This window comes from Haliaeetus leucocephalus, unplaced genomic scaffold, assembly GCF_000737465.1.
Source record: "Haliaeetus leucocephalus isolate CR32 unplaced genomic scaffold, Haliaeetus_leucocephalus-4.0 Scaffold0, whole genome shotgun sequence".
Taxonomy (NCBI): Eukaryota; Metazoa; Chordata; class Aves; order Accipitriformes; family Accipitridae; genus Haliaeetus; species Haliaeetus leucocephalus.
In genome coordinates, this window is record NW_010972436.1 from 27,151,552 (window position 1) to 27,170,960 (window position 19,409).

The 19,409-nt window shown below is 43.1% G+C and overlaps 1 protein-coding gene across 1 annotated transcript in view; it reads right to left on the minus strand.

Moving 5' to 3' along the window:
- Positions 1–19,409, minus strand: part of OBSCN (obscurin, cytoskeletal calmodulin and titin-interacting RhoGEF) — a 175,955-nt gene that overhangs the window by 133,922 nt on the left and 22,624 nt on the right. The window contains exons 9-18 of the mRNA XM_010563262.1: positions 17,504–17,779; positions 16,494–16,769; positions 11,742–12,017; positions 7,580–7,849; positions 6,826–7,101; positions 5,876–6,151; positions 4,814–5,089; positions 3,423–3,689; positions 2,669–2,938; positions 2,177–2,440 (exon numbers count right to left, since the gene is read on the minus strand). Coding sequence (XP_010561564.1) covers positions 2,177–2,440; positions 2,669–2,938; positions 3,423–3,689; positions 4,814–5,089; positions 5,876–6,151; positions 6,826–7,101; positions 7,580–7,849; positions 11,742–12,017; positions 16,494–16,769; positions 17,504–17,779 — 2,727 coding nt within the window. The remainder of the gene's footprint in view (positions 1–2,176; positions 2,441–2,668; positions 2,939–3,422; positions 3,690–4,813; positions 5,090–5,875; positions 6,152–6,825; positions 7,102–7,579; positions 7,850–11,741; positions 12,018–16,493; positions 16,770–17,503; positions 17,780–19,409) is intronic.

The window sequence follows — 19,409 nt, forward strand, 5'->3', positions numbered from 1 at the left end:
AAAAAAATGGAGCATAATTTTAGACTTCTACTTGGAGCCCGGCTTTTGCTGTAAAGCAGTGTGAGAGCTCGGTGTTGTCTCAGCTGGAGGACTCGGATGCAGAATACATTTAGTCTAGTGAGATTCTCATATATGTCCCCTTCCCTGCTGCATCTCATAACTAAGGCTTGGATGATCATATGCAAAAAGAATTCCCTGCTACAGTGAGCTGATTCCCCTTTTTGATCACGGTCCCTCTCAGATCACCTTGAGTTTCCATCACTGCAAGAAACTATCTCATTTCTTCAACAGAGGAGCTACTTTTTACAGTGACACTAAGCATAAGTGATGAGAATGCAGCTGGGTGACTGGGAAGCACAAAGCAAAATCCTCTTTCTCCATCAGAATAGGAAGTTTATAAACCAGAGACAGATACACAATTATGCTTGCATGACTCACCTTGCACAAAACACTGTTGACAGCTATCAGGACTACCCAATTACTTCCTATATAAATACTATTCCATCATTTTTGTTTTTACCACTTGGCTATAGCGACAGTCGGTGCCTAAAAACAGGTGTAATTGAGTCTACAGTCAATTGCTGAAACATTGCGCTGGAAGGAAAAAGAGTATCGTCCAGAGTCTGAAAAAAATGCCTTGGGGGGCAACGTGTGAAAGAGGATGAAGCAGCAAACTGCAGCAGTACTGCACTGCATTCTTCCCACACATTGTGGCTTTATCTTCTGTGGACCCAGTTCATCCAATTTAACTGAGATAGTAAACCTGAGTCTAGCTCTAAATCAGGATCATAGTCACGCATGGTTCCTTGAATACTCAGACACTCCAGAAGGTAATTCAGTGCATCTAAGACTTTAAACGCTCTCTGGAGGTATTGTCTTCTCTCTGTTAGCTGCAGAAGGAGCTGAAAGTAATGTGCTAGATTGAGGTTTCATGAATCCACAACTAATCATCCAGCTGCTAGTCACTGCTAATGTCTGTTTTTTTCTAGAGCTATTCAGTTCAGCAAAAAAAGATGAGCAACCACCAATAGAAATGATAACTGCCTCGTATCGGGATGCTAAAGCAGTGGGGTTTTGACAACTGTCAGCCAGGAAGATTTTGAAAATGAAGGTGTCTTCGCAGTACATGGAAGTGATTTGACAAGCCCTGCTCTGTGTGAGGCAGTCTGTCATCAATTTTTGCTATCTTTGATTCCATCAGAAGACCGCAAGATTATAAGGCTGGAAAGACCTAGAAAAATCATCTAGCCCTTCTCTTGCACTCTAGGACACACTCAGCTCTTTACATCATCCTAGACAGATCTTTCATTAACCTTTTCTTAAACCCATGATGGAGGCTCCAAGACCTCTCCAGACAACCTATTCAGTCATCCAACCATTAAAACCGGTTTTTATTGTATAACCTGGATCTTTCTTGTTGCGGCTGAAGTCCATTATTTCCTGTCATTATTTCCACATGGAGAACAGATTGTTCCCTTCCACTTTATAACAGCCTTTTAGGTACTCAAAGTCTGTTATCAAGTCCTTCCTTACCTATTATTCATGACTTACACAGCACCAATTGGTGGCAGGGGCTTTACAGGCAAAATTAGATAGTCCTTAAGTGCTTAAATCCTGTCTTCATCTATCCTGTAACAATCAGGACAAAAGGATGTAGGAAAAAGGACAGAAGTACAACAGGGCTACAGCTAAGACACCATTAGCTTACTTGAAAGGGCAGCACCCTCACATAAAAGGTTTGTTCTTGTAGGTTTTTTAACCCTAACTGAATATAAAGAGACATTCTGAAAGACATGGTGTGTGGAAAAGAATTAGGGCAATGGATGGGCTGAAAAGGGAATGGTTTGCTAAAAGCCACACAAAGGAAAAAAACCAGAGTGTACCAGAGAGTGAGAAATCTCAGAGGAAAGAGAAGAACCAGCTAAGCTTAACAGTCAACAGCATGACTGAAAGCTGGTAGGATAAGATGAAGGCAACAGGCACCAGCCAGCCATTCTCTGATTACTACCCTTGATTTCACCTCCTCCTAGTCATTTGACTGGTGGCCAAGCCCATGTGTCCCTGTGTCCCCATGGCAGGTGGAGGAGTCAGTGGCCATTATGATAATGGAAGAAACCAGAATCCACCTCCAAACCCTGTCCAGGGTATTTATAGAACTGGAGATCATTCAACTCACTTTCCACATTGATCTTGGCTTGGGTCTTGTCATCAGGACTCTCACAGCAGTAGAAGCCCCTGTCTGCAAAGGTGATGTCTTTAACCACCAAGGTATGCTTTGTTCCCTCAGCTTTGAGCTCTATTTTTTCACTGGGCTTCAATATGATGCTGTTCCTCATCCACTTCACCTCTGCAGGCTTGGTCAGCTCTACCTCCAAGGTCACTGTGTCCTTCTCTTCAACTGTTCTGGGCTCCAGTTTCTTCTTGAATGAGATTGAGGCCTCTGCCAAAGGAAAAGAAATATTAGTAGGAATGTAGAGGATCCAGAAAAAAGGTTTTCAGAGAAAATTAAAATGGTGGCTCATGTATCTCCAGTCTCAATGCATTCTGGGCATCCCTATTTAATTTCCCTGCTGCTAACATAATCAGTCAGATGGAAGGCCACATACATAAAACAACATAGGTCATAACATCAGTGGCAGCCCGTCAAAGGGGCATTATCGCCTCTTACCTCGGACTCTGAGGTTGGCTGTGCTTTTGACACCCTCAGCATTGGCGGAGATTTCAGCTGCATCTTCCAGGGTCAGATCAGTGATGGTGAGGCTGTGGTTGGTGTCCTTCTGCGAGATCACGTACTTCTTGCTGGCTTCAATCTTGACACCATTCCTGAGCCAAGTGACCACGGCATCACTGGGAGAGACGGTGCACTTGAACACAGCCTCTTTTCCTTCCTCAGAGACCACGCTGTTGAGAGTCGTAATGAATTTCACCACTCTGGGAGCTGACGGATAGGGATAAAACATTTAGGAGCATGTCTTTGAGACATGGCATAAGTACCTTCAAAGAGCCAAAAGCTTCGATGATTTTACTGTAAGTAATAAAAACTGATGCTTCTGATAAGTGATCACAATAATGGGTCATCACTTTTCCCATGTCTGAGTAAGTTTTGTGTATAAAGATGACAGAAAAGAGTGGCAAAGAGGGGGGAAAAATCCCATCTTAGATTTGGGGCAGTTAATTCCAGCCTCAAATACAAAATGAAGGTCAATTTGCCCACATATTAAGAGACCTGAGCTCAACAGGTCACAAAATCTTTATGTTCTTCACGAATAGAGGTTTCACTGAGGCTGAGAGAAGTGGAGTGTTGTATTTTGCTGTCAACACGGGAGACAGCACAAACACATCAACAAACTCAACTTTGCAGAGCTGTAACAGCTGAGGACAAAACCAAGGATCCCTCTACACTGTCACCATTAGAGACCTACCTTTGGGGGTGATGGTAATGCTGCTCTTGTCATCTCTGGACTCGCAGGAGTACTCTCCCTCATCCTCAGCCCGGATCCCTGTTATTGTCAGGGTTCGTTTGATGCCCTCCTCATGAATCTGGAAACGTCTGCTGGGCTTGATCTCAACGCCATTCCTGCGCCACACCACCTTCCCTTTGGCGTGGCTCACATCACAGGTCAAAGAGACGCTGCCTCCAATCTCGGCATTAACAGCTTCAAGTTTTTTGGCAAACTTCACTGGGATTTCTGAGATCCAGAAGAAGGAAAAATTATGAGAACGGAAAAGATAAGAAACCGGTTCTAAGAAACTGGTTCTGGCCAACTTTAAAAGAACCAAACAAAAAACCTAACCCCAGAACATATTTAGGGATCAGGGTAGACAAAAACAAACCAGAAAGGTGGAAATTTAGGGAGATTCCTTTGACATGGTATTTTAATAGCACTATCATTCTGTAAAGCAAGAACAGTATTAAAACATGGTTGGGTGTTGCCTTCCTTTCTTTCTAATCTTTTACCTGACGATACCATGTGGTGTTTTTTCATCGGAGCCTGATTTGCCTGACTAAGTGTAAGAATCTGTACGGATGCATAAGCCCCAGCCACCTTTGTCTCTTCTGTCACTGGAGACACAACCAAGGGAGTCAGAGAAATCCAGGGTGTGATTTCTCTCATCCTAAAGGAGACATTTCAAGAGATGGGATGTATCATGACCTGTTAGCAGCCACTCCTCTGCAATGACTCCAAAGGGAGCTGAGGGAGTGCAACGCAGCTGCAGACATCTCCGCTGTAAGCGTTTAAAGAAAAAGGAGCAGGCCTTTGCAGTGGGACATCACCCGTCTCATGTCCATCTGTGGACCAGCTGTATTTCTTCCTTCTTGTCAATTTATAGCCTTAGCCTTGACTAAGGAACAGCATCCCAGGTGCACCATCCCATGAACAGAGTAGGACACAATTCAGGTCCCGTCTCCCCGTGTGACTAAGTCACAAATCTCCTCCTCACACAACATCCCTCCACATCCTCATCAGCTTTGTCAGGCTGGTGAGCAGAGTGGAGAAGAGCTAAGGCTCCGTCATGCCCCAGCTACTGGGGTTGGGAGGAGACACAAACAGCGCAATGAGAGTAGGGAGCAGACACCAAGAGAAGCACCCGTCGTAGGCTTCCTTGTTCCCCCGAGTGGCCAGCAAAGGACAAAAATTGGGTATTTGGAAGGAGGAGAACTTTGCTGGCCCATGGTGGGGCAGCTGCAACAGCAATCCAAGCCTTGAGGTTGGAACAGTTTTAGAGAAAGTTTGGACTTCACCTCCGTCCCACCATGAGAGAAGTATAGCTGTTGGGTTGGGATGTGACCTGTGTGCTGCTCTCTGCTCACCTTTCACCTGTACTTTGAATTCCTGCTTGTCGTTCTTTGTCTGGCACGTGTACACAGCAGTGTCTGTGCTCTCAGCCAGGTTCACTGTCAGCGTCCTGGATGCCTCCTCACTCTTGATCTCGTATTTCTTGCTCGCCTTGATTTCTGTTCCATCCTTGAACCACTTTACTACAGCAGTTTCAGGTGTTACTGAAGTAGTCAGTGTGAAGCTTTCATGTTCTTGAACAATGAGAGGCTCTTTCTGGACAACTTTCTTTTCAAATTTAGCCTCTGGTTCTAGGAAAGACATTAAAATAGGAAAACTAATAACTTAATGCTCAAATCCTTAACACAGCAGTTTTCTATTACTCTCTCTTCATGACTCACAACACCAGCTCATCCATAATCTGTGACAATCCAGGGAATATGGCTGAATATTTGTGGCTGGTATAAACTTTTGCTGAGCAGGAAGAAAGAAAATGATCTGTCAGGCAACCCAGAGCTTCTGCTTAGAAGAGAAGCAAAGGAAAGGAAATGCAAATACACATTTTATCCGCTGCCCACAAAAAGCTTGTTTCTTAGAAGTAAAATGACTTATATAATTCTTTCATCTCTCATTTTTAGGATTTTAGATCAAATTAAGAAGAAATATTAATGTGCTAAACCTGAATTTATGGCTTGTTTTCTGTTTGCTCTACTACCCTTCTCTTGGCCTCTTCTCTATCTTGCACAACACTTTGTTGCAGCAGACCAGCTTTTCTTAGTCACCTTTCTCCATAGCTCTCTTGCTGCTCTTCAAAACTTCCCACTTTCAACTCTCCACCATTGTAACAGATTGGGAGATGAGGTGCGCAAAGGGGATAAGCAAAAAACTATACAGCGTTTTCATAGCCAAAAAAAGTCTTCAGCCAGATTTCCCACCTCTACGCTGCTAAATTAAAAAGGCCAAAATAATGTGTGATGTGGTTCATTGATGTTGCTCCAGGGGAAACGATGGCTGCACCATGGCTGCTGGACAGGGAATATCCAGTTTTCCTCTAAGCCACACAGATTGCTGCTTAGCACCTCAAAATGAGTACTCACCAGTTGGTTCCAACTTGAAAGTCAGCTTCTGGCCTGCAGCCTCACAGATATATTCTCCAGCATCTTTCTTCTCCAGCTGCTCTATAACCAGGCGCCGGGTTTTGCCCGCAGTTTCTATTTTGAATTTTCTAGAGGAAATAAGCAGTCTTCCATCCTTATACCATTTCACTTCAGTTGTATCCTCTGCTACCTCACAGCTGAGGGTGGCACTTTCTGTCAGGACAGCATTCACCTCCTTCTGGACCTTTTCCTGGTTTATAAATGCAGGTTTTGGCTCTGAGTGCAGAAAAGGAAGAAAATATTGATTGAGAGATTAAAGTGAGATCAATCTTACAGATTTCTGTGCACAGGTTTGGAAAATATTTAGGTTGTCATTTGCCAAAACTGGTTGCCTTCACTGGGTGATATCTACCCTTCCATGTGACCAAATCACCATGTGGAAAAAAGGAAAGTAAGACCCTAGGAATGGAAAGGACCAAAAGGGTCCTTGACATCTATCCTATGGTTGCAACCCACTGTGCAAAAAGTATTAAATTCAAAAGTTCCCAAAAAGCATCTGCCCTGCATATCACCAAAAGCTTCAAAATTCCTTTTACTTAAGATCTAGGACACAAATATAGCAGCATAGAACTTTTTCAAGAGGTTCAATGCTCAAGAATCACCCATTGGGATGCGAGGAATGGGAGAGATCTGAATATTATGTTGATTATTATTTCTATTATATTTATATCTGCAACGATGATTATATAGACAGACTGAGATAGGCCTTTGTGCCACACTAAAGCCAAACATTCCCATTTCTACAAACCCAGGCAACAAGGTACAGAAAATCAGGTGAGATCTACAGGCTGCAACAAAGCCCAGACTACTGCATCTGAGTCATAGCGTAATAGTTATTCCAGTTATTACTTTATTATCCTCTCCTGTAATTCAGACAAGGTATGTCTTACCTGTGACATCGATCTTGAAGGTCAGTTTCTGGCCAGCAGCCTCGCAGGTGTACTCCCCAGCATCTTTCTTCTCCACCTGACCCACCACCAGACGACGCGATTTGCCCTCCGACTCCACCTTGAACTTCTTGCTCGAGGTGATCAGTTTCCCCTCCTTGTACCATTTCACATCGGTCTTCTCCTGGGCCACCTCGCAGCTCAGTGTGGCGTTTTGTGTCAGTATAGCCTTCACCTCCTTTTGTACCTTGTCTTTGTTTGTAAACACAACTTCTGGCTCTGAAAAGAGAGAAATTCAGAGCGTCTCCAAGATACGAAGTTGCCCAATCCCCTTATCGTGGCCTACAGTAACACTGGAAACGAAGCCTCTGATTTGACACTACACATCTAAAGCTATTGGTAGAACATTCAAACTCTTTTGTGGTAAGTTTTTTTTGTGTTTTGTTTTGGAGAGTGCAGACATTGGGCAGACATCCCACTGCTCTCCTCTGTGACCCTGCTCTGAAATGCACTGAGAATCAGCTGTGTTGCAGAGTTGTTCTGGTTGCTTCATCATGTGGGGATGGAGAGGTGCAATCAGTACTTTTCCTTTTCATGGCCCTGTTCCTACAGAGATGGGTAGCTCAAAGATTTTCAAGGATGGAGCCCACTGACTTAGAGATTTTATAATGTTTTACATAGAAAGTATATAATAATAATATTTTTTTTTCTAAATATTCTAGAAATAGGAAGCCTGGGACAAAGCATCTTCTCTCACCTGTGACATCAATCTTGAAGGTCAGTTTCTGGCCAGCAGCCTCGCAGGTGTACTCCCCAGCATCTTTCTTCTCCACCTGACCCACCACCAGACGACGCGATTTGCCCTCCGACTCCACCTTGAACTTCTTGCTCGAGGTGATCAGTTTCCCCTCCTTGTACCATTTCACGTCGGTCTTCTCCTGGGCCACCTCGCAGCTCAGCGTGGCGTTCTCCTTCAGCACTGCCTTCACCTCCTTTTGTACCTTGTCTTTGTGTTCAAATACATCATCTGCAAGATTGGAAAAAAGGAAAAATGTAGAAAAAAGCCCATGAAAATGAAAGCTTTGCCTCTGAGATTGTATGGTATTGGGTTTTCAATGGGAGATCACCTAGTAGGTTACAGTTTAAATAAAGCAGCTGTAAAATGAAAAAGGCTAACAGAGTCAGAGTTAAGCAAATGTTTAAGGAAGCGCTGGCAGGAACAGCTTGCTTCCAGACAGCACAGTTTCTAGCTGCTGCTCATTTGGGCAGCAAGAAGGACTGCCATGCCTGATATTTAGGCTTTCACCAGCTTTCCTGCACACACTTTGTAGGGTCACTCTCTGCAGGCAAGCAGCATGGGCTTTCTTGGGGAAGCAGGGCATGTTTTGTTCACTTGCAGAGAAGACTGGGCTGTATATTCACAGTAAACAGGACATGCTCCAGACAGGATCCTTCATTTGCCAATGCTGTCCCTGTATTTGGGTCCAGGTAATCAGGAAAAAACCAATATGGCTTATGAAATAGATGCGTAACAACCGGAGTACCTTTACAAAGATTTACATGGAGTTGTGCCCTTATGGAACAGCATCACTTCCCAAATATATTCTACAGAACATGTGCTACTAATAGTACAAAATCACAGTCATAAAATAATTTAGGTTAGGAGTGATTTCTGGAGGTCATCCAGTCCCACTTCCCCACTCAGAGCAGATAAAATTACATCAAGTTACTCAGAGCCATGTCCCATTGACTTCTGAATATCTCAAGCGATGGAGATCCTACAACCTCAAGGCTCCTCTTCCAGAGCTTGACCCCCCTCATTGTGCAAGCAAGTTTTTCCTAACATCTTTTCAGAATCTCCCATGTTCCAACTTGTATACTTTGCCTCTTCTCCTTTCACCATGCATCTTTGAGAAGAATGTGGAGCTGTGAACTCTATATCCTTCCATTAGACAGTTGCAGGCTGCAATGAAAGCTCCACCTGCCTTCTCTTCTCTAGGCTGAACAAATCCAGTTCTCCCAGTCTCTCCTCGTATGATGTGCTCCAGCCTCCTAATCATCTTGGTTGCCTCCGCTGGAGCTGTGCCAGTAGCATCTTGGACTTCCAGATGCAATAGCTGTCAGATTCTCCAGGCAGGCGGACACTGAATTAAGAACACTAATTTGATTTTAGGCTTGGTTTTGGTAAATTCCAAGGACATCATTTTAGAAGCTGGGCATGGGAAATAATGTTGGATGTAGGGATCTTAAGATGATCTAGTCTAGAGTAAATAGAGAAATTAGCAAAAGTATATCTGTAACACACTTGAACTAGCAAACTTGTATGAATTATGAGAACTGACTCATAAAGAGTAGATGAACAATTTGTTCAGGCTAAATGTGGGACCTGGTATTTTCACACTAAAGTGTTCAGAATCTATACCTGACCCAGCAGAAGAACAGGAAGGAAAGGATTAGCAAGGCAAACTAAACAATATATAAATACCCTTTAAAATCCTTTAAAAGACAGAGCACAAATAAGGAATGGAAAAAAGGACAACTCTACTGGAAAGGTGTGTCTCTGGGGTCAGGCACTTTATTACTAAAGCGAGATTTGCCAAAAGTCAGGCTGGATCCAAGCTTATGAAGGAGGTTAAGATACCTAGCAAAGGATCCTCTACCACCAGAAATATAGGTAGACAAGGGAAGAAGTGGTGCCATAATGCAAAGAGTGTGGGTTTCATGTGTCAGAGCTCCTGATATCACACTTCTGAAGAAAACAAGCCAATGCTCCTAGAAAGGGTTCTCCTACAGGCTAATTTGATCATTTTGGCTCTCACCCTCACTCTAGGTAGAAGTTTTGCCCTTTAATATGAAGCAATGGGAGTTACAAAAGCAGGCTGAGTGCGGGACTCCTGAGCTCACACGTTATGTTCCATCCCAGGCAACTCTCTTCAGTGAGAACTTTCAGTTGGTTGAATTTCCCTCAGGGAAATGGTATTTCTTGCACAAAGTCTAGTTGGTACTCCTGCTTGGTTGTATCTTTAATCAACAGCAAGATAAAAAAAAGGTGAACTATGATTAAAGCACAGAGGGTCAGAAGGTCCATTTTCCAGTTCTAGTTCTGCAGCTTATTTCCTCAGCAGTCTTGAACGAGAACCCAAATGGGTCCCACCATTTCTGCCTTTAACGTGACCAGTAAATCTCTCAGTGGCAAGAGGGACCCTATTCTTCTCTGTTCTTCTTTCTTGTATTTACCCATTTGCAAAATCTGAGTAATGGCCTCTCTTTGGCAGCAATGGGCTTGGGCAACACTCATCTATATCTTGCAGACAAAATGCCTGCCCCTTTTCCATGGTACCCAAGAACCTCAAAGCCCGTGATATGAAAAACACTTCCTTGAGGTAGGGCACTCTTCTTACCCCTATTTACAGAGAGGATGTGAGATGCAGAGAAGGTCGGTCATAGTGAGGTCCCCCCCACATCAACCTGCAGAGGATGGTGCCATTTCCCAAAAAAGTGAATGCCCAGCGTCCAAGCCATAGGATTTTCTCCCATTAATATGACTATTTCTCAGAAGCCCTAAAAGCAGACCAGTTTTTGAGTTTTCATCCAAAAGTCTCATGCAACCCACCATTATTGCTGTCAACAGCTTTCCTCGCTCAGACAGACCTTTGGGCTAAGTTGCAAGCACAAACAACTGCTGAGAGCATTTCAGTGCCTTGTTGCATCCAGCAGAGGCTAAAGTTCTCCTGCTCCCAGGTGAGAAGATCCTTCCACAGGAAGCTAAGAAGAGCTCTTCCTTCAAAGAGTGTGATAAGATCTTTTGTTAACTTCTGCCTTTCACAGTTTCATTTATAATCTGCCACAATTTTTCCAACAGCTTCTGCCACCAAAGGCATTCGTTGTTTGAAATAACATAAAAATATCGGTCTTGCTCTGTGCTACTCCTACAACCTGCATAGAGCTATAGAAAAAAGTCACATAACTGAGCCAGAGAGTATTACCATAGTTTAAAGGAGAGTTGGCAAACACAACGGAGAATGAGCAGATTTGTCTCCAATTTCCTTGTAGGGTCACTCCCCAGCGATATATACCACAGAATGCAGACATGGCAGAGCAAGCAGAATGAAACCCAACAAGCTTGTACGTCAGCAAGACCCACGACTGGCAGTCACGTGAATCTCAATGTTGTAATATCATGCTTTTACTCAGGCCACACTGGGAGCAGGCTGGCCACAAACCACCTCCAGCATGGAAGATACATAACCACATTCATAGCTGGGTCCAAAATAAAAACCTCAGAGGTTTGACTGGTGCACCAGGCTGCATAGATGTACACACTTCTAAATAGACATGTTTCAATTAAGTGTTGGGTGAATCCATTTGAAGAAAGAAATGCACAAATCTTTCCACCAAATCCAACAGTATTGTCTGGCATCACTTCCTGGGATGTGCTTTTAATTGCATGCCTTTAAGGTTTTCCTCTGGTCCACAATCAGAAAAAAACCCACCTACATCAAATTTAGGTATTCTTTCCTCATAACACTTTCAAGCAAGACAGAAGCAAGGAAGATGTGGAAGGAAGTACTGGGTAATATTTTCCATAAAAATAACTAACAGCAAGGACAAAAATCTATACATTGATGATTCACCAGCATACACAAACTACTGGATAACAATCTGAACTCACACTCAAAACCCTATGTATTGCGCAATTCCTCATGAAGTCATACTGGCAAATCCTCTAGGCACAGCCATGTCTTGCACAGATGTGGCAGAAAGAAACTCTGTCCCAGCACACACAAAAACTACAGATTCTTACTCTGCTTAAGTTCTATGGCAGACCCATATAGACCAAGGATGGACATAAATCTACATCATTAGGAAACTTTCTTTAGAGCTACAGCAAAAAAATATGTAATCAGATAATCCCTCACCTGTGACATCGATCTTGAAGGTCAGTTTCTGGCCAGCAGCCTCGCAGGTGTACTCCCCAGCATCTTTCTTCTCCACCTGACCCACCACCAGACGACGCGATTTGCCCTCCGACTCCACCTTGAACTTCTTGCTCGAGGTGATCAGTTTCCCCTCCTTGTACCATTTCACGTCGGTCTTCTCCTGGGCCACCTCGCAGCTCAGCGTGGCGTTTTGTGTTACTGCAGCTTTCACCTCTTTCTGCACCTTCTCTTTGTTGACAAATGCATCTTCTTCCTCTGAAATAGGGAAATAGTAGGGAAAAAATACATAAGATATACACAGCTTGCAACTAGAAGATATTACACATATTTTGTTTAGGTGCTCTACATAATCATTTTTTGTAACATTGCTTTGCAGTTCTTTTTATCACACAGAACAATGCGCCCTCAAAACATAGTCCATGTAATTATCACATACCTCTCTGACTAGTCTTCACAAACAGTTCGACCTCCTCATTTTCAAATTTCTTATAATGAAGAGAAAGATAAATTTCCCCCCTTGTGTCATTATCATATTTCTACACACCACATTTGGAACTAGCCAAGTACAGCAGAATTATGAGCTGCCACCTTCACTATCACATTATTTACAGGAATTTACCAACATCTCGATATTTTAGAATAAGACTGGGTTGTTCAGAAGATATCTTGTAACTCAATCCCAAAGAAATGAGGAAGATAGATACAGTTCTTAATATGGAACAGTACTTGGCCTACATTATATATAAAACTGGCCTATAAAATTTGAAGTATACATTTTTTCTCCTCGGAAATCTTGATTTTTTCAGAAAACTGGCTGTAGGGAATCTTCTCTTAATACTTAACACAAGCAACAAGAACAAAGTGTTTAAAGTCACTTTCTTCCACAGTATCGCTTGGAACTTCCATCTCAACAAGTGGAGTTGGCATCAAAAGGATATCTTGCGTAATTAGTGGTTAGGTAGGTATAGGTATTGAAAAGATTCACTTGTCACCTTGCTAAGTAGGACTGACCAATAAATTCCATCTTTTACCAATCACTTTAATGATTATTTTAGCTGGTTCTCCTTTTCCCAACAACTGATGTGGTCACTGTTAACCTTTATATTAGTGTACATTTGAGATGTGGGAGAACAAATAGACCCCAAATAAATGGGCTGCCACATTTTTTCCCACTGATTTACCCTAAGAAATAACTGCACAAGAAGTGTAAAACATTTGTGGTATGCCTAGACGGCGAACATCACATAGCAACAACCACCCAGTGTTTAGTGTAGGCTGCCTTTGCCTATTTGCATCCCAGGTACATACTTGAGCGTTGGAGTCTGTGATTTCACTGCTACAGAAGCACAGGCTCCAAAGATAAATGCTGGACTAGGAAACGTATGGGGTTGCCTTTGCCATTCGGCTGCAGTGTAAGCATGGAAGAAGATAATTCATCCAGCCAGCTTCAGGCATCTGGGTTACCTGGCCAGGGTGACCTAGGAGGGTCTTGGCTCTCAGCTCTCCCTGGCCGTCATGAAGAATGCCTTCCACAACCTGTGCTACTGCCTTCCTCCCCCCAGTCACTCTCTGCAGCATCCTAGTGCCGTCTTTTGCTCCTCCTTGATGATTTTCTCCTCTGCATACCATCCCTGTCATGTCTGTACTCTGAGTGGCAGCAGCTGCCTGGGAGGGTACGGAGTAGGGGTAGGTTCAGGTCAAGTTCCTACACTGCTGACCACGGCACTATTTGTAATCCTGGGAGCCTCATCGCAGGCTTGCCATCAATATTGCACAGTCCACGGAAAGAGAGGAGTCCAGCTGGGAGCAAGCCGAAGCAGGAACCCGCTTTATATGCTCTAAATTTGAGCTCCTCTGTTTGCATTGGCTGTAGAAGGCGTGTAAGGAGGTGTCATTGTCATTAAGGTGTCGTTAACAAGGCATCATACATGGCCTATGCTGGGTGATGCAAAACTCCTCAAAGGCACACGTTAGCCCGCTGCAGATTAAACAGCATTTTGATATCTAAAAAAGCTCAAGCACACACCATGGTTGGCATTCAAAACAAGTTGCGAAAATATAAACATTTCAGCTTCCATCTCCAATTTAGACTATGGATATGCAGGGTACACTAAACAAATGAGTGAGAAACCAGACTGTAAATGGATGCTGTATTTAAAATGACAAGTTAGCAGAGCAGGAATATTCCAGATGGGTTACTTGCTTGTCCTCTGCATACATTCTTGCCCTTTAATATAGAATATTTTTATAGTGATAGGAAATGTGACCAAATCTTTTAATCAGCTTACAAAGTGATTTACAGTAACCAGTAATTTGCCTCAAACATATTTTAAAATTAAACAACTATTCAGATGACATTTCCAACCTCAGCTGCAGTTGGCTAGTAAGGTTCCACTGAAACTGAAGAAAACCCTTTTCAGGACACAGAGCTTTGACCTCTTTCAAATAAGGATTTCACTGTGTATCATGATTCTTGAAATAATGAGATTGCAGAATCAGCTCTTTGGGCTACACATCTAGCTCAGTCCCAAGGTGTGCAGCACCTGGTTCTGTTAATATTAAGCCAAAAAGCCATAGCTGCATCCCAATACTCAACACTGAGCATCTAACCTTCAAGCTGTCCTTAAATAGGGAAGGTTTTGTGCTACCACTGGAGCCCTGGAGTACAGGACCCCTGTAACAGGATAAATTAAGACTCAGAAAGCTACTGCACTTTAGGATAATCTAGTAAGATGAGGATTTCTGCAGCAAGAGCCAAACACTCAGAGTACTCATAATCCCTCCTGACTTTCACACTAGATCATTTTCCAGTGAGTGCTGGACTTGCATGTCATGTTACAGTTGTACACATGAGAAATACAGCAACGGTAGCTAGGCAAGCACTCTCCACTTACGACAGAGGGGGAAAGGTGTTATATTACCCTGTACAGCCGTGAAGTCATCCAGTTTGAAAGAGAACAGAAAACCTTTGGTTTCTGAGGCAGACAGCTAAGAATAGCCCTCAGCTAGAAAAATTCAACTGTACAAGCACCAAATGTCTGTGTTTTCTGACTACACCTCTGCAGTAATGTACAAACTTAGTTTATACAAATGGTCTTTCTATCAATGCCCATGTTGCATTTTCTATGAAAGATGCCTCTCAAATCTAGCCCCACCGTAAACCATCCTTCACTGAAACTGGCAGTTCCCTGAGCCAAAAGCATGAGCTACACAGTTCATGAAAAAGAGCCAAAGTGCCCCAACTCACACCCTGTGTACCCCACGCGGAGTGGGGACACATAAGAGCTGATGGCTTACAATGTATGCTATGGGGAGCAGTAAAGCTTTATCTTATAGCAGCAGTTGCACATTGGACGTAGAAGATGGAGAGAGCAGGATGCCCCAAGCCAGTGGGAGAGCAATAAAGACTGCAACCTTCACGAGGGAACAGCTCTCGAGCTGCGCCCTGTAAGGACTTCAAGTCTCCAGCATGGCTGCGAGCAGGGAAGTCAATAGACTCCGAACGCAGTTGCTCTTCTACATAGCTGATAAAATGCCAGACCTCTGCCAGCATTATGGTCCCAGCGTGTTTGATGCCATAAGAAAGCAGAGGAGAAAATAGATTCCCTGTTCTGATCAGCTCAGAATATGAGTCAAGAACTGTAACAGCAGAGTGTTATGAATACGGACAAAACCAAGCCAAACCCTTTCTCGTCATACAATTCAGAAATAATCACTCAGAATGTAGCTGACATGTCCGTGGCTGCCTGGAGCCCGAGATAAAATTTACTGAACATCTTGCAAAATATACTGACACCAAAGAAATCACAAGTGTAGTCAAAGAACAGCCTCAGACTGTATTAAATCCTCAGACTCCAAATCACGTTATTAAGGAGAAAAATACAAATACAAATAAACATCCCTGGACTCATGACTTGTCACTACAGATGCAGAAATTGCAATGAACAGTCATCACCTTTGGATTCAGCAGATTGGAGATATATGCAGTGCCGCTGATAGAAAATTTTTAGGACGATACACTCCCATCAACTCCCAAACATTCTCAATGCAGTCACAATAAAGTAGGGATCTTGTAAATGCTACTGTTTAAATATCGCTTGTCAGACAAGTGTTCACACCACTTCTCATAGCTTTACAAATCACAACTGGGTATCCAATGACAGATGAAAGAAGTGATAGAGGAAATGCTGGATGGAAAGGTTGTTAAATACAAATCATAATTTGAGTTGCATGTATCTGTATCCATTTCTGTTCATCATCTACAAAAGTTTCATGGTGCATAGAGTTATGAGGCTCTGCTCACATGCATTTGCACAGCCAGACTGTGGAATAATTGAAGCAATTCTCTGTTTTGGGAGGGAGGACTTTGTATAGAGAAAAGATGAAACAAAGAGGGAAGAAAACAGTGACTTGCATGGAAGAATACCAATAACAAGAGGAGTACCACCAATAATGATGATGAAATTGGAAGAGCTCCTTTAACACAGTGCCTGCTAACAAAAACTCTTGATTCACTATCTGAACCTAAGGAGACAAAAAGGGAGTTGAGGAGCTGATATCAGGATGCCTACACGTAACCTCTAGATCTGCCCAGTCCTACACAACCTCACTGAAATGGTAGCTTACACCAACATCAGAAAGTACTTTAACAACATTACTAATATTTTAACAGAGAAAACAACCAGACACAAAGAAAAGACAATGAAATATCAACCAAAATATGTCTCCCACCTGTGACGACAATCTTGAAGGTCAGTTTCTGGCCAGCAGCCTCACAGGTGTACTCCCCAGCATCTTTCTTCTCCACCTGACCCACCACCAGACGACGCGATTTGCCCTCCGACTCCACCTTGAACTTCTTGCTCGAGGTGATCAGTTTCCCCTCCTTGTACCATTTCACGTCGGTCTTCTCCTGGGCCACCTCGCAGCTCAGCGTGGCGTTTTGTGTCAGTATAGCCTTCACCTCCTTTTGTACTTTGTCCTTGTTTGTAAACACGTCTTCTCTCTCTGTAAGAAAGCCACAATAGTCATGCATAGCTTTTTGCAGTTGTCTTCTCTAGCGCTTAATCAGGTTCCCCCTATTTCACTATACTTGCCCCTGACAGGTAGTATGATGGCCCATTAAGACAAGAAAATACCTACATCTCTATTTTGCTGATAGAAGGTGAATAGGTGTATGGGAGTTCTGAGAAAACATTAAAAATCTCACAATTTGAGCACAAATTTGAACCCAGGACTTAGAGCACCGCCTGAACCCTCCTCCCTCTTCTCTCTTTTTCTCTCCCTATGTCTCTCCAAGCTTCCAGTGAATCAGAAGGAAACAACCCTTGTATCCTCATATCCAGGAACCGTTCCTCTTTTCCTGCTTATTTGGGTCACTCAAATTCAGTCATTCTCCAGCTAATCAGAGCTCTTTGAACACCTCCCATTTCTCTTTTATCTATCCCTGCACCTCTGCTATAGCCTCACACTGTGATTCTGCAGGAGGTTTTCTGCAGACACACCAGCTAATTGCAAAGGGTGCAGAAGTTCTCATCCTTGCCCATCACTTTTTTTGTGGTTACAACTAGTCATGGATGCAAAACTGTGTGTATAAAATGTTGATATGACAGTTGGCAAAAAATCAAGTCTTATGGCTGAAATATTTCACACCAAAGAGGTTGTGAGATGATCTTCTGAAGGCAAGATACTACCCAAAATGGAATATTCCTTTATCGCTGGAATTTCTAGCATTTTCTCACCTCTGACTTTGACTTGGAATGTTGTTCTGTCGTCTTTAGTTTCACAGGTATAGCTCCCTTGGTCTTGCTGTGTCACCTTCTTGATGATGAGCTTGCGGTGTGTCCCCTGGGAGATGACTGTTGTCCTCTGGTCTTGCTTCACCTCAGTTTGATCCTTCTTCCATACCACGGCTCCGCTCGCAGCTGACACCTCACACACCAGCTCAAGGTTTTCAGAAGGACTGACTGAAATTTCTGGAGTTGTTTTGGGCTTGTTGACAAAAGTAACAGCTTCATCTGGAAAGAAAAAGAGAAAGAAGTTTATGCCTTGATTCAGGCTTATCAGCACAAAGTTAAGATACAGTAATTACTGATCATTATTTCATTGCTAGTCACATGTGAGTGATCAAGTTTCAACTCTGGAGGTGTAAATGTACCTATTGCAATGTAACTATGACAAAGTGTTAACAGTTATGGCAATAAACTGTGGCTATGAGTCAGAAAAGTCCCTCCTGAGATACAGCAGAGTTATCTCTACTGGGGAACTCATCGTCCAAGTTTTAAATCATGCAGAGAGTTAGTACATAATGGTCTCCAGTTTGGGGGCTGGGTATTGATGAATCCTTTATACTATATCAGCCTATTAGGTCTACACTGTGACATTACTACCAGACGTATTAAATTCTAGGTAGACGTGGATCTATGCCTACTGGTATTCATAACTGAAATCCACCTAACAGACGTGCATCTGTTTTCTGCATCCCTTTCAAAAGTCAGGCATGAAAGCTCTTACAGAGCACAGACGTGGTGGTTTCTTTTACCAGAGCTGTATGTGCAGAGAGCCATGAGCAGAACCTGGCCCAACATCATGAGACCATAAAGCCTTGACACGTGCTTTAATTCACAGCTCCTGTCTCATCACACACATGAATGTTGATGCCTGACTTTCTGACAGATGGTGCAAACTCCTTCTCTGATCTTCAGATAATTAAGCTTAGTTAGAGTGCAATCACATTCATGTCTCCTACATCCTTCTGGATCTTTTAAATCAAGCTGAGATGCCCTCAAGTTGCTGACACTTTAATCACCACTCCTTGTTTATGATTTCAAGCAAGCTCTAGGGAATATGTATTGATGCCTGAGTATACAAACAGCTTTGAAAAGATCTAAGAAGTCTCAGAAAATCTTGTTAGAACTGGTGAGGAGACTTCTTTAAATGTTTCTGAGCCCATTCCTACAGCCCCATGTTCACAATATCAGTCCCGCTGGACTAATTCTTCCCCAGGCCAGGTCAGGGTACATATGGGATAATCTCATTGATAAGATATTCTCCAACTTCAAGAGGACTAAGTTAATATATGAGCCAATAGCATCACATCTTTCTGCTGAAACTTATCTTCACAGTAGAGAACTCACAACTGCTCACAGCTCATAGAGCTCAAGCAGTAGAGGTTCCTGCTTCGATACCTTTGCTCAGACTCTGCTGACTGCACAGACTGGTGGCCACACGTACGTCCTGTGCACGTACACATGCACACAGCATGCGTCATGTATGCAGCAACGATGCAATATCAACGAGATCAACTCAGGTTTTTTGCAAGTGTATTTGTAAAGGTAAAAGCGAAGGCATCTAAGTGAGCGGAGACAGGTACCTTGCATGTAAAATGTGAGCAAACCTATTCAACACGCCCTGTCCCTAAGCTAACGAGCAATTTGATGAGCACGTCAGGTATTTCATACCTTTCGTTCCATCAAGGCAGCCCTTGACTGAAGAGCAAGCTGATGGCTATCAGTCATAACCAACCTTAGCTTAGTATTGCATTTCTTTTAGCAGCAACTGTTGCTTTCAGTCACTGAATATCCCAAGGACAATTGCTATGCTACACCCATGCCAGGCACATCTGTGGCATCGGAGGACAAATATTTC